The 24021-nt window shown below is 35.6% G+C and overlaps 2 protein-coding genes across 2 annotated transcripts in view; both read left to right on the top strand.

Moving 5' to 3' along the window:
* The first annotated feature begins 2872 nt into the window (after positions 1 to 2872).
* LOC149837849 (protein WHAT'S THIS FACTOR 9, mitochondrial-like) lies at positions 2873 to 22364 on the top strand. Its single transcript, XM_090006225.1, has 2 exons — positions 2873 to 2909; positions 20479 to 22364. Exon 2 carries the CDS (start codon positions 20481 to 20483, stop codon positions 21723 to 21725), a length of 1245 nt encoding a protein of 414 aa, XP_089862351.1. The 5' UTR covers positions 2873 to 2909; positions 20479 to 20480; the 3' UTR covers positions 21726 to 22364.
* Positions 2880 to 24021, top strand: part of LOC149837848 (rho GTPase-activating protein 5-like) — a 58462-nt gene continuing 37320 nt past the window's right edge. The window contains exon 1 of the mRNA XM_090006224.1: positions 2880 to 3179. The gene's annotated coding sequence lies outside the window, so the exon portion shown is untranslated. The remainder of the gene's footprint in view (positions 3180 to 24021) is intronic.

Here is a 24021-nt window from a genome sequence, read left to right as displayed (position 1 = left end):
GAAAAAATGTGATTTTTGAATGATTGAATATTTATGAAGATTATGAGCCATTGATTTTAAACCCTTAAAAAAATGACATTTATGCATCAAAATCGGATGATTCAAGAACGAGTTCTTATAAATCCAAGCGTGTAGATCACATCCATACGGTTAGATTCAAGAGAAGAACAAAAAATTCACGGAAATAGTGTTAAAATAGTACATATATTATATATATTATAAATGATATGATTGTAATTTACTTTTTGAGTGAAGGGTATTTTGGTCATTTCCCCTTGCAATAAAATATCCACTAGTGACTGTCTGTAGCCTTTTTTATTTTTTATTTTCTCTTTTTTTTTCTTGACCAAGGGCTCTTTGATCTGTTGGGAGGGTGCCCAATGGTCATATTTGTGACAGTTGGGAGCTCCCAACAGCTCTTTGGAGCTCCGAATGGTCTCCTCTTTAAAGGAGGTTTTGTGTATAAATAGGGGTAGAACCCCTCTTGTTTCTTTAATGCTTGTGTTAAGCATTTGATCAATAAAAGGATTATATTTTTATATTTTATTCTTATTGGTGTTGCCTTGTTAGGCTTTTGTAATGTCCCATAGTGGACTTGTGCATGTGCACTTGTATGATTATGATCTTGTAAGCTCTTAGTGGCTTGTGTTTTGTGCTTCCGCATATTTCGTTATAAATAGCAGTTCACACATTAGTTCTCATATTTCCAGTTCTCATATTCTAGTGATTTTATATATATGGGCATCTCTCCTATTGTAATATGTGGTTGCTCAAGAGCATTTTATTAATACAATCAATATCCTTTATGTCTTCCCTCATGATATTGTGAGCTCGAGACTTGGTGCTTTTGTATTTGCCATTGGTGGCTTGAGTGTAACGCCCCAAAATTTCAAACTTTCGAACCTTTCAGAAAATAGGCAAGAGACTAAAAGAAATCTCTTTATTACAGAGTTGGTTTATGAAATCAGCAGAAGACCATCCTTTTGTTAATTTTAGAAAGGCAAGCTGACCACTTTGGGCGCGTTAGCTGAAGAACCAAAACATACAAACCATGCTACTTGAAAAAGGCACTTCCATTAAAGAAGGTTCCAAAAGTACAAAATTCGGATGTCCCAAGGAAAATCCGTTACAAGACCCAAAAACATCAGGACGCGAGCTAAGAGCAGGAAGAAGAAAGTCTTAAAGCCATCTTGCCATCGCGCCATCGCCCATGGAGTACCTATTCATCACCTGTACCCATAGAATGGGTTAGTTTCGCGAAAAACTAGTAGGTGCACAAGAGAGACTACAAGGAAACTGAATTATGTACATTTAATTCAGTAGGTTACGCAGTTTAAAGCAGATATGCAGTTAAACAGGTAAGCAATGCAAGCAGGTAAATAGTGCAAACGCGTAAGTAGTGCAAACGAATCAGTAGTGCAAGCGAATAGGTAGTGCAGGCGAGTCAATAGTGCATGCGAATAGGTAGTGCAAGCGAGTCAATAGTGCAAGCGAATAGGTAGTGCAAGCGAGTCAGTGGTGCAAGCGAGTGCAAGGGAGTCAGTAGTGCAAGCGAGTGCAAGTGAGTCTCACTACTCAACAACCAGTGCGAACAGACTTTATGTTTCGATATTACTGGCCTGCGGGTACGCGCAGGCAAAACGTAGAAACAACTGAGACTAGTTCGGGCGTCTGTTATTTTATGTATTTTGAATAACCCGAATAGCTAGTTGAGTCCGCTCTAAAGGGACGACTTTAGTTGAGAGAGGATTCCCCAAAGGAGGCAGTGCCACGGATGCATCCAACTTCTGCAGAAGTGTTGAGCTAACTATTATAGCCCTTTTCCCCTAACTCCAATGACTGGGGAGGCCGGATCATTGCCCATAGGGTGGTTGTTAACAACCTGTCCATTGGAGTTTGTACCGCTCTGTCCTCTCTCTTGACAGACCACTAGAAACGAATAGGTACGTTAGGGGTTGTTTTAATTGTTTATTCATAATTGGATCTCAGATAACCTATTTGGATCTTCAATGTTGGATCCTTAATATCTTGTTTAGAACTCCGATATCCCATTCAGATCTTAGATATCAAATCGCGAACCTTAAATTAAATATTTAATAATAGATTGGATCCTTGAAGTAAGTTGAATTTGAATGAGAAAATTTTTACAACACTTTAGTGGGAATTGGTATAGCTTAAGGCGATGTTCGAATTCACAATATTGCATTTGGATCTTCGATATCAGAACTTCAATATTAATCTAGATCCTTATATCGAAACCATAAGGATCAATGTACATTTAGTTGGATTCATAATAATTATTTTGGATCTATAGTTCCAAACCAGAGTATGATCAAAACTTCGGATTCCTGAATCCGAGTTTATTAAAAGGGTTTACGAAGCACAATGGATCCTAGACCCATAATAAGTTATGTCAATTTTTGGTTAACGTAAATTGATTTATATTAACCTATGAAGGACCCACAAGATCGTATCGAAAAATAAACCAAATGTATTAAGAATATAGTATTTTAAAGCTTGTAATATTTTGAATCCTCAGACGGATCCAAATTGCCCAACTAGGTGGTTTCATTAAAGATTTGGGTTGCGGGTCTGGGTGGTGGCCAAACCGAAACCGTACCCAATTGGGGTGTAATATATATATATATATATATATATATAAGATAGTAATAATAATACTAATTATAAATAAATATATATGGATCCGTATGGGTCCAAATATCAGACCCAAACCATCGATGGACCGCATATCCAGCTAGATCGCGGGTCATGGATCCGGTTGATCCATGCCCCCACAACTCACAGTACGTTAAGAAAAAAAGAGAGGCCCTACCCGATAAAATGGGTGTTAGCGGATAGGGAAAAAGGGGAAGGTTTTGTGTGCGCAACCGCCGGGCGAAGCGAGGAAGGTAACCGCCTCCTTCCGTTTCGGGGCCACCCTCCCTATTTACTCCCCTCCCACACCTCTCTTCCTCCCTCTCGAACCCTTGCTCGGCAACGGAGAAACTGAGGTTAGCGGACTCGTCTCTCGCAGCAACAACCTCTTTCTCTCTCTCTCTCTCTCTCTCTGTCTTCTCCTCTCTGCCTCCCTGTCCCTCTCGACCCGAGCTCTCCAGCAGGAGCAACCGACGTCGGCGATCTCCCTGACCGAGACAGCCACCTCCTCGTTGTCGGAACAAGTAGGTTTTCCTATTTTTTTTTGGGTATTCTGTGGGTCGAGCATGGGGTGAGGGTGCAGTGAACAGGGATTTACGAGTGCAGTGAATCCCATATCCGACAAGAAATTTTGGGGATTTAGGGTTTAAGCTACCGAATATCCCAGAATCTCCGATTTGGGGATTTTGGAATTTCAATAGTAAAGAGATAGAGTGTTTGGCATGGATTTAAATCTGGGGGAAACGAGTTGCTATGTCTGTTGTGAGTTTAAAATTCGGGATTTCACGGTGAACCCCCAAACTAAAACTCCAAATCGTTGATTTGGGGATTTTGTAAGTCTGTCAAAGAAGTATAAGAAGGGGAGAAGGGTTTGGTTTTGGAAATATATATATATATATATATATATATATATATATATATATATATATATATATATATATATATATATATGAATGAATTTAGTATACGTGAATGCTTGCAGTTTTCAACTCATGATCAGTAATTTGATTCCTGTTATAAATTTTAGTTTTCATTTGGTAGCCATCTGGTAGATTCGGATGTAAAGGTCTTCTTAGCATTTCCTGAGATTTAGACGTGATGCCTCTATTAATTCAGTTATGTGGGTACTCTGACTTGGTGGTTTTTGAAAGCTATATTGTTATCAGTTGTGGTAATAAGCATTGTGTTGCCATATTGTAAATCCCTCAACATCCATTTAGATTGGCCAGATTGTGTTGACTTAAAAATAAAATTGTGTTTGTTGATTTTCTCTCTATGGTGATGTTCAGTCCCTTATTGTTAGCTTTATGTGTAGATCCTATGTCAGGTATAATTAATACATGATAACTTAATGTGTCACACTGCTTGCAACTGTACACATCCTGTGATATTCATGTTAACTGTTTATCAATATAGCCTGTCAATCTTACACTGTCATGTCAGAGTCTGCCTGAATGCATGAGTCTTATACACAATCAACCTTACAATTTGAATAGTTGTTCCACGTTTATTGGGTACACTTCCTAATCGGTGTGAACTACAGCAGAATATAGATTTCCTTTTGAGTCAGCTCACGGGTGAAAGCTGGGAGTGTTTAAGCATATTTTTTGGTACATATAATCCCTGTGAGGCATGCGTTACATTTTGAAATACATATACATATTAAACGCTGATCGGAATGCTCGGGATTGAATTCAATACTCAAACTCTTTATCTACATGCTCAACTTGGATATTATGCCATGGTATATCCATAATTCTGATATGAGTGTTATATATATAAAAAAAAATAATGAGAAGAGGGATTCTCAGTTTTATTGTCGTATGCACTTGTAGTGTGGCTAATACTCACCAGTTCAATGTAGTTACATGCTTGAGTAGCTCTGAAATTTGCAATCTGCTATATAGTTGCTGTAACCATCATTGCATCCATCATTGTACACCCACAGCTTGTTGTACCACACACACACAATAGATTGACTATATCGGGACTGCATGTATGTAGCCGCTATGTGTTCGTTATTTTAAGAGCATTTGTAGTTGACAATACCATGTACATTATGTTCAACATATGATGATGTGCCAATTATGTTTTATTAAAAAGACCCACATGCATGCGAATGCTTCTAGTTACGAGTTACATTATGTCATGCATATACAGGGGTTTTGATTATGCCATAGTTCATGCTTATTATGTTTAACCTTGGTTAGTGACCAACATGTAAATAAATATCTGTGAATACATGTCTATTTCAAGGTTGGTATAAGTATATGTCTTGAGTTGTTGGGAAACCCTGCCTAATTGGCAATATGGGTTAAATACCCGATGCGGGTACTTGGACTGTTAGCTTGTGTGCTATGGCAATGAAACCGAGGAAAAACTTAATCTTAAGTGTTGTGTGCCCGACTGGTTTAAAGGTACCAGGACATTGGTGCTTACCGATTTAAAGGTACCAAAGCACTCTGGGTAATAACCATAATACTGATGAAAAACTTAAATTTAAATTCTATGGCCTAACTGGTTTAAAGGTACCGGGGCTTGTGTGCTTGACTGGTTTAAAGGTACCAGAGCACTCTTAGTGGGTTTGTGCAATCAATATGAAAAGAAAAATATATAGTGGGACCCATATAATAAATGCAACTTGCGTGTCAAAATGGGTTCATACCTCTCCCTATGGGGAAGCACTTTCCCTCCAAAGTAGCACTTTCAAAGGAAAGAGGCTTCCTTTGAGTGGAAGTGTGACAAACGCCCCCCAAGGGAAGACACTTTGCTTTGAAAATGTGACCCATAAAGGAAAGTGCTGCCTCTTTGAGGGAAGTGCAAATCCATTTTGATAGGAAAGATGCTTTTCTGCGTTTATCATGTGAGTCTCACCATGTATTTCTCATGGAGATGTTTGTTTCACCACTCCTAAGAAAGACGTTCTCTTACCCATGAAAGAGGGCCTCTTTTATAGGAAAGGGCATGAAAGAAATGCCCTTGCGCTTCTGAAGTGAGTTTCTTAGAAAGCAAAGTTTTGATGTTCACTGTGATGGTGGTAGTAGGTTGTGGTGGTTGACGATGATAATGATTCATCCACATCTACTTAATTTCGGTGATAGTAGTGCAGGATCAAGATCTAGAAGAAAAACGTTGGTATGGCTGAAAGCAGAAGGTAGCAACATACAAACCCATCTCCATCATTGAACTGGACCTATGGTTTTTAATGATCCAGCTGATAGATCTAGAGCAACCAATAGTTGCGTGTGAACAAGTTTTGGTTGATACGCATTAACCCTTGTGAATCATTCCTAGGTACCTAGAGATTGAGCTTATATCAACATAAAAATCAAGGGTATAGAATAACTGGATGTGAGCCCAGATTGAACCAAATTCCACAGTTAAGCATGCTTGGACAAGTGTAATATCACCGAAAATTGACACCATGCGGTACCAAACATTTAGCCTTGAATTATAATCTGTAGGATATAGGGGCTAGAATGTATAGTGTGCAACTGTAATCAAGTCCATCATGCCAGCAAAAAGGAAAGATTGATCATGGCATCTCTTAACTCCCACCCTAAGTATCTAAAGTTTTTGTATAACTCTCTTAGACGTCACCATTGTGTAGTTGTGATATTTAATTCTCATAGGATCTGTTTTCAAACTAGCTATGGTATAAGTGCTTGGTAGAAAAGAAAGGTCTGCTCAGTTCGATCGTCAAATTTATACTCAAAACCCACACACATTATATAGTTAGTGTTTAAAGGATTATAACTAACTGATCGTGCCACTAAAAATTTCACACTCCACCTTGTAGAAGATGTCATTATGAATGTCCTATTTTTGTCTTCTTGCACCCGGATAGGTTTATCTTTTTATCCAATCACTTTGTAGTCATGCTATTTATCTCTTTTCGTGTGATATCATCATTGTACCTATTAGAAACGAGAGACATGTTCAATTCACTCATCAAAATTAAACTATAGCAAAAAAATGAATACATAATTTAGTTAGCTTTTTAAGGACTATAACTAACTGAAATCATATTATGTCACTCATATTTTCAAACTCCATCTGGTTGAAGATGTCATTATAAATGTCTTGTTATTGATTCTTTACACAAGGGTAGGTTTGTCTTTTTATCTTGCCACCATATAACTCTCAGATTTTTTCTGATTTCATAGGGACAATCTCAAACAATCACCATCACCAATTACTTGTTGAAGAGCATAACTAGTCATTCACACTTTCACACATGTTCTTGTAGAGCATGACAACATGTATATATCAACATAGTTAATTATTTTAGGGTAGTTTTGTGTTTTTACCCTTCCACTGTGTAGTTGTAATACTTACCTGTTTTCATAGGTCTTTTTTTAATTAGCTATGATAGAAGTACTTGGTAGAAAAGAAAGGTCAACTCACTTCGCTTATCAAATTTAAAGTATAGTTAAAGCCCATATACATTATATAGTTATTGTTTTAAGGAATATAACTAACTGAACATTGTATTGTGCCACTCGCACTTTCACACTCCATCTTGTAGAATATGTCATTGTTAATGCCTTATTGTTGTTTTCTAGCATCCAAGTAGGTTTGTCTTTTTACCCCGCCATTGTATAGTTGTGCTATTTATCTTTCTTGGTATGGTTTTCGCTTATATTAAATATCATCAAAATACCTGTTAGAGACGAGCGACATGCTCAATTCGCTCAACAAAATAAAAACTATAGTTGAAACTTAGATACATAATACAATTAGATTTTCAAAGACTATAAATAATTGAAATTGTATCGTGTCACTCATACTTTTGCACTCCTTGTAGAAGGCGTCATTATGAATGCTTACAGTTGTTTTCTCACACCCAGGTAGGTTTGTCTTTTTACCAAGCTATTGTGTATAATGTTGTTTATCTCTTTTTGTGTGGTTTTTATTCATATTAGATATCATCAAAGTACTTGTTTGAGAGAAGTGGCATGTTCAATTTGCTCATCAAAATTAAACTATTGTCAAAACCCACATACATTATATTGTTAAAATTTCAAAGACTATAAGTAACTAAAATCGTATCGTGTCACTCACGCTTCCACACTCCATCTTATTTAAGATGTCATTATGAATGCCTTTTATTGATTTCTTACACAAAGGTAGGTTTTTATGTTTACCCGAACACCATACAAGACAATTTTTTCTCAATTCGTAGGGTCAATATCAAACAATATCCATCACTAAAGTATTTGTTAAAGAGAGTAATGTAATAAAATAAGAACAAAAGCAAACAAGTGCCTCTTATGGGCTTATAAGAATACAACTAACACACAAAGAACACCAATTGATGAATCCACATCACCCACTCAAGAGTCAAGAGAATAAAAATAAAATGCTTTTGTATTACACAAATGCTTAAGGAAGCATTGAAAATATACAAGGGCTTAAGGCCCTATTTTATAACAAGTGAGAGATAGGGAGCAACCCAACTAGTTGTTGGGGTGCTCCCAATGGTGACATTTGTGACTGTTGGGAGCAGCTCCAATCGCTAGTTGGAGCTGTCCCAATCGATTACACAAAAAAGACAAAATATAAAAAATAAGAATTATATAGTCAGCCCCTATTGGGTTGACTTCTATTAAAAGGTAAAATGATCGAAATGCCCCTGATGGGTATTTCAATTTATATACATATGGACATACATATATATTAATATATATACTTTTATTTATTTATTTATATATACATATAAATATATAAAAGCATATCTTGACACCCTCTTCAAACTCATGGCGTAACAACCGAGAGTTTGCCAAGTAGAAAGTTAAATCTAAGTGACGAGAGCATTTTAGTCAAGAGATCCTCCAGTTGATACTCAGATGGAACATAAGGCAATGTGATGGTCTTCTTTAGAAATTCTTTACGAAGATAGTAGCAATCTATTTTAATGTGTTTGGTCCTTTCATGGAATATATGATTACTTGCAATGTATACTACACTCTTATTATCACAATATAATCTTGAGAGTTTTACAATGTGAACTCTCAAATCTTCTAGCAATTGTCGCAACCATACTAATTCAGATGTAGTTGTCTCCATAGCACGATACGCTGCCTCAGTGGAAGAGAGGGACACCTTCTATTGCTTCTTGTATCTCTATGAAATTAGAGAATCACCTACAAAAATACAGAAATCAGTGGTTGAACGTCAAACATTCACATCTCCTCCCCAATTTGAATCAGAATCAAACTATGCAATAACTTCTAATGAGAAAGATGATGAAATAAATAACCATAATTAATATAATTTCTAATATATCTAATAATTCTCATTACAACACCCATATGTACTGTAGTGTGAGCATGCTGAAATTGACTGACAGAATGCATAACATGAGAAATATCAGGATGAGTAATAGAGAGATAAGACAAAGCTCCAATCATTTTTCTATATGGATTTGGATCCTTCAGAGGTTCTCCATCATCTTTCTTCATCTTTGATGACCTCTAAAATATCAACTCGTTTTTCATCTGAGAGTCTTGATTGTTCGATGATCTATGATGTATACTTAGTCTGCGATAAAAATAACCACGATGTGAGTAAGTCACTTCTATTCTAAAAAAATATCATAAAAAATCAAGATCTATCATATCAAAGTTGGTTTTGAGCACATCTTTGATATGACTAACTCCCTGCTTATCACCTCCTATGGTAATCTTATCATCAGCGTATAAAAGTAATATCATCATTCATGCATTAGAAAACTTAACAAACAATGTAGTGTCAGTATAACAAGATTTAAAGCCAAGTTATGTCATCACACTACTGAATCATCTATACCAAGCCTTGGGAGATTGCTTTGGGCCATACAATGTTTTTTATACCCGAAGATTTTTTCTATGTGCTAAACATAAACCTGGTGAGGGATCCATATAAACTTCCTCATTGAGATTACCATTCAAAAAGATATTTTTTACATCCATTTGAAAAATTGATCATTTTTTAATTGATGCTATGAAAATAAGGGTTTTAACAATAGTTATTTGAGCGACTGGAGTAAATGTCTCATCATAGTCTATTTTGTATTCTTGACTAAATCTTTTGGCTACTAACCTAGCTTTATATCTTTCTAATGTTTCATCACTTTTAGTTTTTATCTTATAGACCTATCAACATCTTATAGTTTTCTTTCCTTTAGATAATGTTTGAATTTTCTAAGTTTTTGCCTTATCTAAAACTTCTAATTCATCATTTATTATCTTAGTCCATTTTTTATAATTTTTAACATTATGGTAAGATGAGGGTTTTACATATGAGTGTATAACCATTAAACAAGCTCTATATTTAGGTTCAAAGAAATCATAGGATATGAATCTACTAGGAGCCTTTGAAATTCTCGTAGTTCTTCTAACACTAGAGGAATCTATATCTTGATTTTGAAAACATCTTTTTAAAGCACACGGTAGATGGTCTTCGGTATGTTAAGTATAGGTTTGAATTTCATTATGAGATTGATCTATATTATCAAGACCCTCGTTCAGATTCCCATGTGCATCATGAGTGTCCTCATTGTCACTCTCATGCATATCATGAATGTCATCACATCTTTCATGCTCATTGATAAGGTAAAAAAAATGAATAGTCATAATGCTCTTGGAGCTTTTCTTCACCAAATCCATTTTTGTTTTCAAGAAAAGTAACATTTCTTGAAACATATAGTTTGTTCCTTTTAATTTTATAACATCTATACCCTTTTTTATTTTTGGCATAGCCTATGAAAACATAAGGAATAGCTTTTAGGAAAAGTTTATCATTTTTGTCGGTAAGAACAAAGCATTTATAACCAAAGGCCCTAAACTTTTCATAATCGAGAAATGTTTTAAATAATTTTTCAATAAGAGAAATGTTTTCAATATTTTTTGAAGGCATCCTATTTATCAAATAAATCGTTGTATGAGTAACTTTAACCTAAAACATTTTTGAAACATTTCTTAATATAAGAAGTGTTCTAGTACAATATTTCTATGCTTTCTTTCGGCTAATCCATTTTGTTGAGGAGTATAAGGACATGATTTTTGATGAATAATCTCATGTAAGTCAAGATAATTTTTAAACTCCTTTGATACAAATTCTCCTCCGGAATCAGTTTTTAAGATTTTAATATTGGTTTTAAATTGAGTCTTTATATAACAATAATTTTTTTGGAAGCAATCAAATACTTCAGATTTGTGTTTAAAAAAATATCCAAGAGTGTCTACTATAATCATCCACAAACACAACATAATAAGATACTCCTCCTTTGGATATAACTGCAGTCGGTCCCCGTACATCCGAATGTACCAACTCAAATAGATTATTAGATATAAAATAACTAGGCCCAAAAGGTAAAGATTTTATTTTACCAAGAATGCAATCTTCACAAACAAATTTCCTTTTTTTATAACTTGTAAGAAATGAAAACAATTGTAATTTTGACACACTAGGATGTCCTAGTCTTTTGTGCCAATTTTCTATATATTTCTTTTTTACAAATTACAAAAAGCATGTTTTGATAATTCAAGATTGTCCATAACATAAAGATCTCCTCTTCTATGGCCTTGCTCAATCGGCTTTCCAGATTGGAGATCCTTCATCAAACAATCATTATATGAAAACAAGATTTTACATCCATGATCTGCAATTTGAAAAATGGATAAGTGGTTTAAATTTAATTTTGGTATTATTCTAATATTTAGTATAAAGAAAGTTTGTTGTTTTTTAAAAGACCCAAACCTTTTAATTTGTAAGGAAGTTCCATCGGCGGTTGACACATAATAATCATTTGGGTTAGTATGACATTCAGATAATATGAATTCATTTGGTGTTATATGAAAAGAAGCATCAGAATCAAGAATCAAAGAAGTCTTATCGAGGTCAATGCTTGTGGAGATGACCACACTCAAGAAGGAAGTAACTTGATTTTTGAACATTGGTTGTAGTGCCTCCATGAGTTGTGCCAAAAATAATAAGTCGATGCATTTAGATTTGCCTACACCATTTCTTTCAAAAGATGGTCCCACCAAAGCCACCTTCTTATTATCTCTTTGATCATCTTTTCTTCTTTTAGGGCAAAAAGGTTGTTGTGACCCGACTTATAGCAATGATAACATATTAGTTTGCCACTCTTCTTGTATTCATGATCGCTTCTTTTATCATTTTGACTTCATCTATAGTCATTGGAATTTCTTTTATTCTTATTATTTCTTCTAAAGTGAGGAAGCTTATAACTCCTTGTGTGATTTACGGGCTTTGACATAGCAAGAACGAATTCTTCATCTTTTAAAGAGGATAGTTTTTTCAACTTATTTTTCTCCATAACTAATTCTTCTAAGAGTTTCAACTATATTAGGTGCACCTCCTCTATGAAGAAGGGCCGATTTGGTTCATTGAAATTCGGGTCTAAGCTCATTAACAAATTAATAGAAATACTTTATTCTAATTTATTTTTTATGGAGTTCTATATCTTGGGGGCAATGTCAATTTGGCTCTAGAAAAGTCAATTCATCTCAATAAAGACAAAAGGCATTGTAATATTCTCTAATACTCATCTCTCTTTGGGTCATAGTTTTCACCTTATTTTGCATATTGCATATATGAGCAATATCATTGAGACTATATATCTTTAAGATACTTTCATGCATCACTAGCAAAATCAAATTTTGTTAAGCTAGAGCATTTTTTGATGTCAACAATATTGATGAGTCATCCAATTATCTTGGAATGACTCATCCTCGGTTCTTTTTATTTTTTCTCATATTCAGTGACGGCCTTAGACATCTCTTCTACTTGAAGAGTCACTTTCTTTCTATTTTTTATTTTGGTAAGCATAAGTTTTGGCTCTCTTTCGGTGCCATCAACTAAACCTAATAGACCCTTTTTCTATATTTTATGTTTTACTATGGATGCCCACATCACATAGTTAGCATCGTTGAGTATCACGAGAATAAAGACAATCACTTCTCTTTCATCCTCTATTTTTATAATAATGAGAGAGAGATAGAAAAAGGAAGGTAGCAAGAATTTTTATGAAGATAACTTTGATGGTGTGCTTCCTAATACAACGATTTCACGAATTGATGCTCCACGAATCTCATGATCCTCCTCTTGGCCTTTTCAAATAAATCACAACACAAGAACACTAATGCCCTGATACTATATAATAAAATAAGAACAAAAGCAAACAAATGCCTCTTATGACCTTACAAAAACACAATCAACCCACAAAGAACACCAATTGATCAATCCACACCACCCACACAAGGGTCAAGAGAATAAAAATAAAATGCTTTTGTATTACATAAATACTTAAGGAAGCATTGAAAATACATAAGGGCTTAAGGCCCTATTTGTAACAAGTGAGATATAGGGAGCAACCCAACTAGCTGTTGGGCTACTCCAAACTATCTCAAGTGATTGTGTTTGTGAAAAAGTCTTCTAAGAGATTGTGCTCTCCTCTTTTCGTTTTCACTTTCTTTCTCTGTTACCCATACAATGGAGACCAAGATTGATCTCTCCTTCAAGCTCAATGGAAAGAATTACATGATGTGGGCTTACGCCATGGAAAACAATTTCAAAGGAAAAAAACTTTGAAGTTATGTGATGAGCATTATCTCTGAACTTCAATTCAAGTTCACAAAACTAGAAGGAGGTCAAGAGAAAGCCTTAAAGGGATATGACTGTGCTAAGGCTATTGAAGATCATAAAAAATAAGTGAAAGATTGGGAGAGCAACTATGTGAAAATTCTTGCATAGTTCATGAATAATATCAAACTTAAGATATGTGCAAATATTGATTTTTTTTTTAAAATCCAATAAAGCTTGGTTTTTTATGAAGGGTATTTATACCCAAAAGGATCTTGCAAGAACATATTTTTTGCAAGAAAATGTTAGGACCACCAAGAAAGGTGAAATGAGTATCCAAGACTATTATAGTGCTTTGAAATCCCCTTTGGGATAAAGTATAACTTTTAGAGCTTAAGTGGGTTGCCATTGAAGATGTGAAACTTAAGCAAAAACAAATGGAACAAGAGAGATTTTTTCAATTCTTATATGGGCTTCGTCCCGAATTTGAGCAAGTTAGATCTTCTCTCTTACATAGATCTACTCATCTTCTTCTAGAAGATGTTATTTTTGAAATCATCCAAGAAGAAACTCGTCTTGGTACTAATAAAAGTTGTGATGAAGTTTTGGTGGTAACTAAACCCAACAACCATGTTAAGACCTATAAGCATTCACACTTTGGAAGGCAAAATAACTATATTAATAATAATAACTATAGTGGTGGAAGAAAAATAATTATTTGTCATCATTGTAATGAGTCGGGTCACATTAAACCTGTCTGTCCTAAGTTGAATGAAACCTTCAAGTATAAGGTTGCTTTTGTTGAAGAATCTATTCCTAAGAAGGAAGAATAAGGCAAAAGTGGAGCGGATCTTAAAGACACACGTGGTCAAATATTCATGGCACTTTAACAAATTCTTAACACAACTTCTTCTATATCAAGTGTAGCCATAACTTTTATATCTTCACCTGGTACATACTCTTGGATTCTAGATTCAGGAACATCTTTCCATATGACTCCTCATGAGAATGCCTTATCTAATATATGCATCAATTCAAATTTATCATGTATTTCTACGGTCGATGGAACTATTTTGAAAATCAAAAGTATAGAAATATTAGACTAAACTTTTTTTATTTCAAAAGTTAGAGTTGTTCCCAAACTAAATTTAAATCATTTTTCAATTTCTCAAATTGCCGACCATGGATGTGAAGTATATTTTTCATCTAAGGGTTGCTTTATGCAGGATCTCCGGTCTGGGAAGAAGGCCATAGGAAGAAAAATCTTTACTTTATGGACTCTTTGTCCCTTTCTTTAAAATTATTTTGTTCTTATGTCCAAGATAAGGGTAATGAAACTTTGTATAAAAGACTTAGACATCTAACTTATTCTAAAATATATCTTTTTTCTTTTGAAAATAAATTTTGTAATGAAAAAGATATGACTTGTAAAAACTGTATTCTTGAAAAAATGAAATTTATCCTATTTTCAAATAGAACCTTTGTCTCTACAAGACCTTTTGAATTGGTATACTCGGATGTATAGGGTTCTTCTCCGATCATATTTAAAGGTGATTACTCGTATTATGTGACTTTTATTGATGACTTTACTAGATATGCATGGGTTTACTTAATCTAAAGTCAAAAGTTTTTTTCTTCTTTAAAGAATTTCACATAAAAGTTAAGAATCAATTTTAAAGCAATATATCTATTCTTAGATCGGATTTGGGTGGAGAATATCTATCCAATGAATTTCAAAATTGTTTAAAGCAAATTGGGGTTTGCCATCAAAGATCTTGCCCTAAGACACTACAATAAAATGGGCTAGCGAAAAGAAAACATATGCATGTAATTGAAACCACCAGAACTCTACTTATTTCTAAAAATATTTCCAAAAACTTTTGGGCCAAAGACGTTTTAACTTTCATTTATTTGATAAATCGATTGCCATCATCCACTTTAAAAACTATTTTTCCTTATGAAAAACTTCTAAAAATAACACCTGATTTCAATCATTTACAAATTTTTGGTTGTAAATGTTTTGTGCTTTTCCACAAAAGAGACAAGTTATCACCAAAAGCAATTGAATATGTTTTTATTGGATATGATGAAAATAAAAAAGGTTATAAGTGTTTTGATTTCAAAAATATCAAACTTTATGTTTTCAAAGATAGAAGATGAAAATAATTTTAAAGAGAATGATAAAAGGGAGGAAATAGACTATATGTTTTATATGATCTTTCTTTAAGAGAAGATATGCATACTAATGATGACTCTTTAAATTACCATGAAATTATAGATGATATCAATCATTAATATTTTAATATTGGGACATCATCGAGTAGTGATGACATCATTAATAGATCTCCTAAAAATATTCAAGTTTATACCTGACGTGAACAAAATAAACTTACTAGTACCTTAGAAAAAAATTCTCAGTATGGCGAACCTATAGAAGAAACTCCTCTTAGAAGATCTAGTAGAGAATCTATTCCACCAAATAGGTTTATCTCTTATGAGTCATTATCTCCCAATTATAGGACTTGCCTAATAGTTTTATATCCGTACCATAACCTTCACATTATAATGAAGTTAAAAATATTCTTCATTGGATTGAAGCCATGAACATAAAACTAGATGCCCTTAGAAAAGCAAAAACTTGGAAAGTAGTTGAGTTACCTTCAAACAAGATGCCTATTGGATATAAATAGGTTTTTAAAGTTAAAACCAAGAGTGATGAAACTCTAGAGAGATATAAAGCGGGGTTAATAGCTAAAGGATACTCTCAAGAATATGAAATTGACTATGAGGAGACTTTTGCACTCGTAGCTAGAATAACTAATGTTAGGACTCTAATAGCTATTGCATCAATTAAAAAATGGCCTATATACCAATTAGATGTTAAAAATGCTTTTCTTAATGGAGAACTAAATGAAGAAGTTTATATGGATCTTATATTGAGATTTGATATTAAAAAAAGAAAATCACTTAAACTCTTGAAAGCTTTGTATGGTCTTCAACAAGCCCCCAAGGCCTGATATGATAGATTCAGTAATATTATGATTAATTTAGGTTTTCATTCATGCAATACTGACACTACTCTCTTTATGAAAAATATAGGCACTGACATAGTTATCCTTCTATTTTATGCAAACGATATGAATATAATAGGGAACAATAAAAAGGGAGTTAGTGATGTTAAAAATATTTTAAAAGATAATTTTGATGTGTCACACTTAGGATTCTTAAAATATTTTATAGGAATTGAAGTTGCATACTCTCTTAGAGGGTATATACTTTCTTAAATAAAATATGCTGCAGATATATGTGAAAACTCCTCAAGTGGTGAATGATAAATTAAGGTTTGAATATGAGACTCTTTTTGGAGATCCCACACCTTACAAATAACTAATTGGCTCTCTCACTTATCTGTATATTACCAGACCAGATATAGCTCATGCAATTCACTCAGCTAGTCAGTTTCAATATGCTTCCACAATGGTACACATGAATGTTGTATTAAGAATCGTCAAATATATCAAGAATATCATAACTAAAGGGCTCTTTCTATCACCATCCTCATTTTTCGATTTACTTGCCTATACTGATGTTGATTAGAGAGAAAATCCTAATGATAAAATTTCAACTACTGATTTTTGTGTCTTTTTAAGAGATTCTTTGATTGCCTGGAGATGCAATAAGCAACAAAAGGTCTTATTACCTCTACCGAAGCATAATACAAAGTTATGACAACTACAACTATGAAACTTGTTTGGTTAAGAAATCTTCTCAGAGATACAGGTGTTGATGTCTCCAATCCTTCGAAGATGTGTTGCGATAATCAAATTATAATTTACATTGCCAACATCCACACCTTTCATGAGCGCACGAAGTATATCGAGATAGATTGCCATTATGTTCGTGCTGAATTCTTGAGAGAAACTATTGAGTTACCTTTTGTCACTTTAGAATTTCAACTTGCGGACTTCTTTACTAAAACTCTTGTTGCTTCACACTTTTTATTCCTTCTAAAAAAAACATATTCGAAGTTTGAGAGAGGGTGTTAAGATATATACACACACACACACACAATCTTAACATACATCGGCATAGTGATCTATTTAAGGGGTAGTTTTTTTATCCCACCATTGTGTAGTTGTGATATTTATCTCTTCTCATAGGGTCTTTTTTTAAACTATCCATGATAGAGGTACTTGGTAGAATAAAAAGACCTGTCGCTTGTCAAATTTAAAGTATAGTCAAAATCCATATAGATTATATAGTTAGTGTTTCAAGGATTATAACTAATTTAACATCATATCGTGTTAATGATACTTTCACACTACATTTTGTATAAGACATCATTATGAATGTCGTATTGGTGATTTCTCACACCGAGGTATGTTTTTTTACCAAGCCACTGTGTAGTCGTGTTGTTTATCTCTTTTTGTATGGTTTTCATTCATCCTATATATCATCAAAATACTTGTTGGAGATGAGAGACATGCCCAATTCGCTCATCAAAATTATACTATGTACCCTTACCAGATATCTCTTAAGCCCCATGTGGCTGAGGGATTCAAACTTGGGCCTTCAGCTTGGCACATGATCCTTCTTTCCACATGGGATACTACCTGGGTGGTGCTCATGGTAAGATCTTGGCTTTATCAAATCATCAAACTTCTAAGCATGCAAACGGGGGCTCCCCTTCTGGCAGCAGCAGTTAGTGTACGTCACCATGTGTTGGACGTTGCAAGTTTGAATCTCAAATGGTATGGTCGTATATCTGGTAGGGGTTTGCCTAACCTCAGCTCTCTGTTGAAAAAAAGAACTTCTAAGCATACAGATTGTTTACAAATGGATAATGATGTGTCAACTAAACTAATATCAAGTATCTTATTTTTATTTTCTTTTAAATGTAAAGATCCATCTGGGCACAAATGAAGTGAGATAGGATACATATTATATTAGCATATGGTAGATAATTGAATGCAATTGAATTAAACAAAATTTTATATTTACCATATGATACTACATTGCTTGTTATGTCACACGAACATGGACACGCCATTTCTTGATTGATTTCCCATTTAAAGTGCTATACAAGAGGACATGACACAAGGGTAAATTGGAGTACTATCTCTATGACATGGCTGCTTATGAGCTATATGATGCTATCAACAATATTATATCATCTACTAGAAAATCGTAGTGGCGAGCTTTATTTGCTCAACCTGATCCAATAGATGCGTTTAGCATGGTTTATTTATTAGAAGACACAATTTGAATCGAGTTGTTATCAAGTGATTTTTTTATTAGATGCAATTTGAATCGTGTTGTTACACTACAAGAAAATTGCCAATTAGCGACGGATAATGGCAACGGATTTTTTCCGTCGCAAAGTTGCGGCGGATTAACGACAAAAACTAATCCATCGCTGAGATTTGTAATATTTACGAAACTAGCGACGAAAATACTTTCGTCACTACCTCCGCCGCTAGTTAGTGACGACTTATTTTTGTCGCAACACACGCGACGATTAGCGACGAATGTGGCGACGACCGTTTTTTCGTCACTACGTAGCGACGACGCTGGCAACGAAAATATTTTGTCGCTAACTAGTCATCTAAATTTACAATGGCGTTGCGACGGAATTTGACCATCGCCAAATCCATCGCTAATTTTTCCGTAAATCCCTAATCAGAGCCATTTTCCCTCTTTCCTGTTTCGTCTCTCCCGCCCGCCCGACGCACTCCTTCGCGTCCCGACGCACTCCCCGACCCACCGTCCGCCGCCCGTCGCCCCCCGGTCCGCCGCCTCCCGCCCACCGCCCGACGTCTTCCAGGTAAATCCCTTTTTAGTTTTTTTCCAATAAAAGGGGCGCCTGCCCCTTTTAATTTTTCCGGCAGGGGGTGGCCCCCTGCTTCGCTTGTATTTTCCGGCAGGGGGGCGACCCCCTGCCGCGTTTTGTGTTTTCCGGCAGGGGGGCGACCCCCTGCCTCGTTGTTTTATTCGAGCAGGGGGTCGCCTTCCTGCTTTTCCAGTAGGGGGTCGCCCCCCCTGTCGCGTTTTGTGTTTTTCAGTAGGGGGGCGACCCCCTGCCTCGTTATTTTATTCGGGCAGGGGGTCGCCTCCCATGCTTTTCCGGCAGGCGGGGCGACCCCTGCCGCGTTTTGTATTTTCTGGGAGGGGGCGACCCCCTGCCTCGTTGTTTTATTCGGGCAGGGGGTCGCCCCCTGCTTTTCCGGCAGGCGGCCGCCCCTTGCTTTTCCGGCAGGCGGCCGCCCCCTTGCCACTTTTTTTTTCCGGCGGGTTGGATCTGGGTCGGGTCCGGACCCGAATCCAAAATGTAATTTAAAAATTGAAATGGACATTTTTGGACTCGGTCAAAGTTGACCGAGTCCAAAATGTGGACGGACTCGGCCTCAACTCGTTGACCGAGTCCGACTTGGCGTTGACCGAGTCCGGGCCGAGTCCGAAGCCTCACCCGTGTCGGGGCGTGTCGACTCTGGTGCGGCACCTCCTTAGCCGAGTCCGTGTGACATAGGTTGCAAGATAGCTTGGTTTATTAAATTCTTTTTGACGTATAACATCTGTTTTGATTAATTGATGTTTAATGTTGATTGGTTTTTAGTTTACCAATTGTTGTTCATTTAGGCCTGTACCCTTGTGTGTACAGTTCTTCCTACTGATTCATGGATAATTTTGGTGATTTTTCTACTTTAATATAATTTCTCAATTGACAATAATCATTAGGAAAATCAAACATTTTCTTCATGACAAAGTTTTCTTGGGATATTCATACAAATGCTTCATATAGGAGCGATTCTCTGAAGTCCACGTATGCTAAATCTGTTATTGATATATCCTATCACACAATAAAAAAAAGCACTAGAACTACAATACATGGGTCCTTTTGAAGCAGGGGTCTTTTGTAGGGTTTTCCAGGTTATTACAAATCCTGTTAATATGAGACTAGCTCAGGCGACATTTTATACTTGAGCTCTGATAAAATTTAGTTTGTGCCTGAGATGTTTAGGTTTTATTTATATTAACCTAATTGGGTTTGAGAACTTTTGGGTTTTTATCTATTTTTAAGTTAACACCTTATGCCACATCCTATCATTTACCCAACAGTGAAACACTTAATGGCCATATAGCAGTGAGTGGAAAAGAGCAGTGCTGTCTATTTAAATGATTTGATGTGGTGAATATTATGCTTGGTGAGGCTAACTCTCAGTTTCTTCAGTGCAGCTATGTTCCTTAAGCAAGTGCTTTTATCAATTATCTCCAATCACGGAAGGCATTGGGATTCAAGGCTCTCCCACCAATGGATTTCACTCATCCTATCTTGCCAGGATCAGCCATTCCACTGTTATATTCAGAAGTGCAACTATGTGGATGTCAAGATGAAGTGGAAGAAAGATGTGACATTAGATTCCATTCCAATCATAGATAGATCTCAAGAACTTAAAACACTGATCTCCTTGAAAAACTGTATCCGAAACGAAGGCGGTTGCATACCAATTTCACTTGTTTCCAAAAGGGGTTACGAACTTGGAATACCTATTAGGGTTGCTACATTCCTTAGACAATACCCAACTATCTTTGAAGAGTTTACAGGAGAAAAATACAACCTTCCATGGTTTAGATTGACCCAAGAAGCCATTGATCTTGATAAAGAAGAGCAAGCTGTTTACAATGCTAATTGTTCCAATATTGTTGAAAGGCTAAAGAAGCTGTTATTCATGAGTAAGGAGAATAGGCTTCCATTGAAGATAATTCAAGGGTTGCAGTGGTACTTAGGGTTACCTGATGAATTTTTGGGTGGCCTAGATCTTGTAAATCATTATGGGAAGTTTGAGTTTGTTGAAATGGAAAACGAACTTAGAGGGTTGTCTGTCCAACCTGAAGAACCAATATTGTCAGTAGTTCAGAAGAATGCTGTGGGAAAAGGAGAAGAATATGTGCAAGGATCTCCACTTTCCTTCACTTTGGTTCCATCGAAAGGTTTGCGACTGAAACGGAAGATTGAGGAATGGTTGGATCAATTTCAGATGCTTCCGTATGTATCTCCCTATGAGGACTCATCTTATCTGAACCCAAACAGTGACATTGCTGAGAAGCGTGTTGTTGGAGTTCTTCATGAATTGCTCAGCCTCTTTGTTGATAACTCTGCAGAAAGAAGGAAGCTCCTCTGTCTTCGTAAGCATCTGGGCCTGCCACAAAAGTTTTCGAGAGCATTCGAGCGCCACCCGAATATCTTTTACCTGTCATTGAAGAACAAGACTTGCACTGCCATCCTAAAAGAGGCATATGTTAAAGGCTCAGTGATGGAAAAACACCCCATCTTAGCTGTGAGACAGAAGTACCTTAGATTGATGAATAAGTCAAACTCTGTTCTAATTAGCCGGAGGCACAGAAAACCATATGCAACAATGCAATCTGAAGGTGGGGATTATTCATTTGGAGAAATTAGGGAGGGCCTGCAGGATTGCTAGGGGAAAGGTCTATATATGCAACCAATTGTTATTTTCTGGTCTTCATGTCAAGAAGATTCAAAGCGGTGTCATCACATGCATGGGTAGGTTTTAACTGAACATTATGGTTTGTTCAATGTCACACCCGAAGTGCAATCTTTATGTTACATGAATTTTTTGTACAAGATCTGTGCAGATGTTGGGTTTGACCTATCAATCCATGCTAACAGTGTTAAGATTCTAGCTTGAAGATCAGTCAGTTGCATGTGAATAGTGGTACCCATTATAAAAGGTTTGATCATGTTGCTATTGGTGGGGATGTTTGAAACGTTGATGAAATTTTAGAATTCGTGGTGGGTTACATTGCTGCTACTGCTGTTTAAATTGATCATAAAATTAGTTCAAAGCAGATTCATGTGTTTGTTTGTTTGCATATGTTTGTCTGTGGATGTGTATGTTGTGTTCATGCATACGCCCATGCAATTTGCAAGTTGGAGTAACTTGTATATCTTAGCTCTAATTATTGTGATTTGTATTGAAATCATATGTATATGGATTTCTTCTTTTAGCATTCACCTGCACCATACTTCTTGGTCTGGGTTCTCCATTAAGAGCATGAACTATGACTTTTAACCTGTGAACAGTAGCTGATTTCATGCCCATCTCTCTTTTGAAATAGTAGTTTGACTGGTTGGAGTTTTAGTTTTTCCTTTTTTAAAATGATTTTGTTTGAGAATCAGGTTTCTACACTTTTAGATGTCATCTGTCTGTACGATATGATTTGGCTTCACCAGTTACCATATTACTTGTGACATGCACCCATGATAGTTCATGCCTTACCAAGGAAAATCACCTGCAACCTATGGCAGATGTTTACAAGCTGTGGATGCAATTGGCGTTTTCTAGAAGCCCCAGGCAAATCTGTTTAGAATGATCATTGTCATTAAGCCTTCCCCAATGCCACAGGTTGGCTTAAAAATCTGTTTGGACCATGTTATTTTATGCTATAGTTGGTAATTCGATGGTTCTTATTTTTTTAGGACTTTGAGAAGGTTCATTAGCTCATAATCTATGTCATGGCTGTGAGACATGTTAACGGTGTAGGGATGTTTCAGTTAGAACTTTCTTTTGGAATCAAATTGTGTGGTGAGAAGGAATATGTTGCTGAATTTTCACATGGATGAATTTCATGCACACTAATGTTGTTCTATATAACCTTTAGAGAGCAGGTTTCGTACTTTTCTTTGGATTGTGTCGAGCCTGGAGATGAATGTTTCTGTGAAACATGTTCAAATTACTGGGGACCACTTCAAGTCTGAGTATGCATTAGTTATGCATATATAACAACCATTTTAGTGAATTATGATTGTAAAAAATTTCTAAGAACACATTTTGTTTATTTAAATTTATTTAGTGAATTATGAAATGTAAAAATTCTCTACAAGCAACATAGTCTGTCTAACTCAGTCAATTTAATAATTGAAGTGTAAAAATTCTCTACAATCGACACATTGTCTTCCTCTCTCCATCTTGAGTAAAGTTATAGAAATAAATTTTTGCCGCATCTAAGAGAGGGCTTGAATTTTTCTTTTTTCTGTTTATTCCTTTGTTATTGAAAACTGTTTGGCTTTGTAAGTTTATTGCATCAGTAAAGGCATCAACAACAAAAAAGCCATTTCCATCCATTAATCAGCGAGTTGGTCTCTCCATTTTTAATCCATTCACTTGCTTCATGGCTAATGGTGCCTACGTCATCGGTTTGCATCATTCTATAGTCACAAGTCGGTGTATATCACATAATCCCCTGCCAATCAGTTTTCATTTTTTGCAGTGCATGTGAACTCTGAAAATGCTATGCTATGTTTTGCCCTTAAATTATTCATATAAACAGAGAGATTTGAGATATTGATGGAATTGAACCACATCCAATTAGGCTGATATCTTAGGAAATGTTGCATTCCGTATTTCACTGGAATCACAAACAGAAGAAAGATTAAAAAATCAAATAAAAGCAGATGTGTTGGAGTTCATATGGGGTTTGCGGATGAAAATTCAAAGGCAGAAAGGATTAATTTATTCATTTATATATTCCCTAGTCAGATCTACTTCAGAAAGGGAGAAGGACCAAAGCATCTGAGGTCTCCATTTTTTCTTCAAGATAACTAATTACCTTGGAAAGGGAAAAAAAAGTTGGAGATCTCCTGGTTAGTTCACTTGCATTTTTTCCTTGTTCAATAGGCAAGCTGTGAACTTTCAACTATTTTAGTAGTTGTTGGCTGGTGGTGGTACACCATAAAGTTTATTAAGAGTTGCCATA

Source organism: Nuphar pumila, chromosome 5 (genome assembly GCF_984573655.1).
Source record: "Nuphar pumila chromosome 5, dmNupPumi1.hap1.1, whole genome shotgun sequence".
Classification (NCBI taxonomy): Eukaryota; Viridiplantae; Streptophyta; class Magnoliopsida; order Nymphaeales; family Nymphaeaceae; genus Nuphar; species Nuphar pumila.
This window is presented reverse-complemented; position numbering and strand designations above follow the sequence as displayed.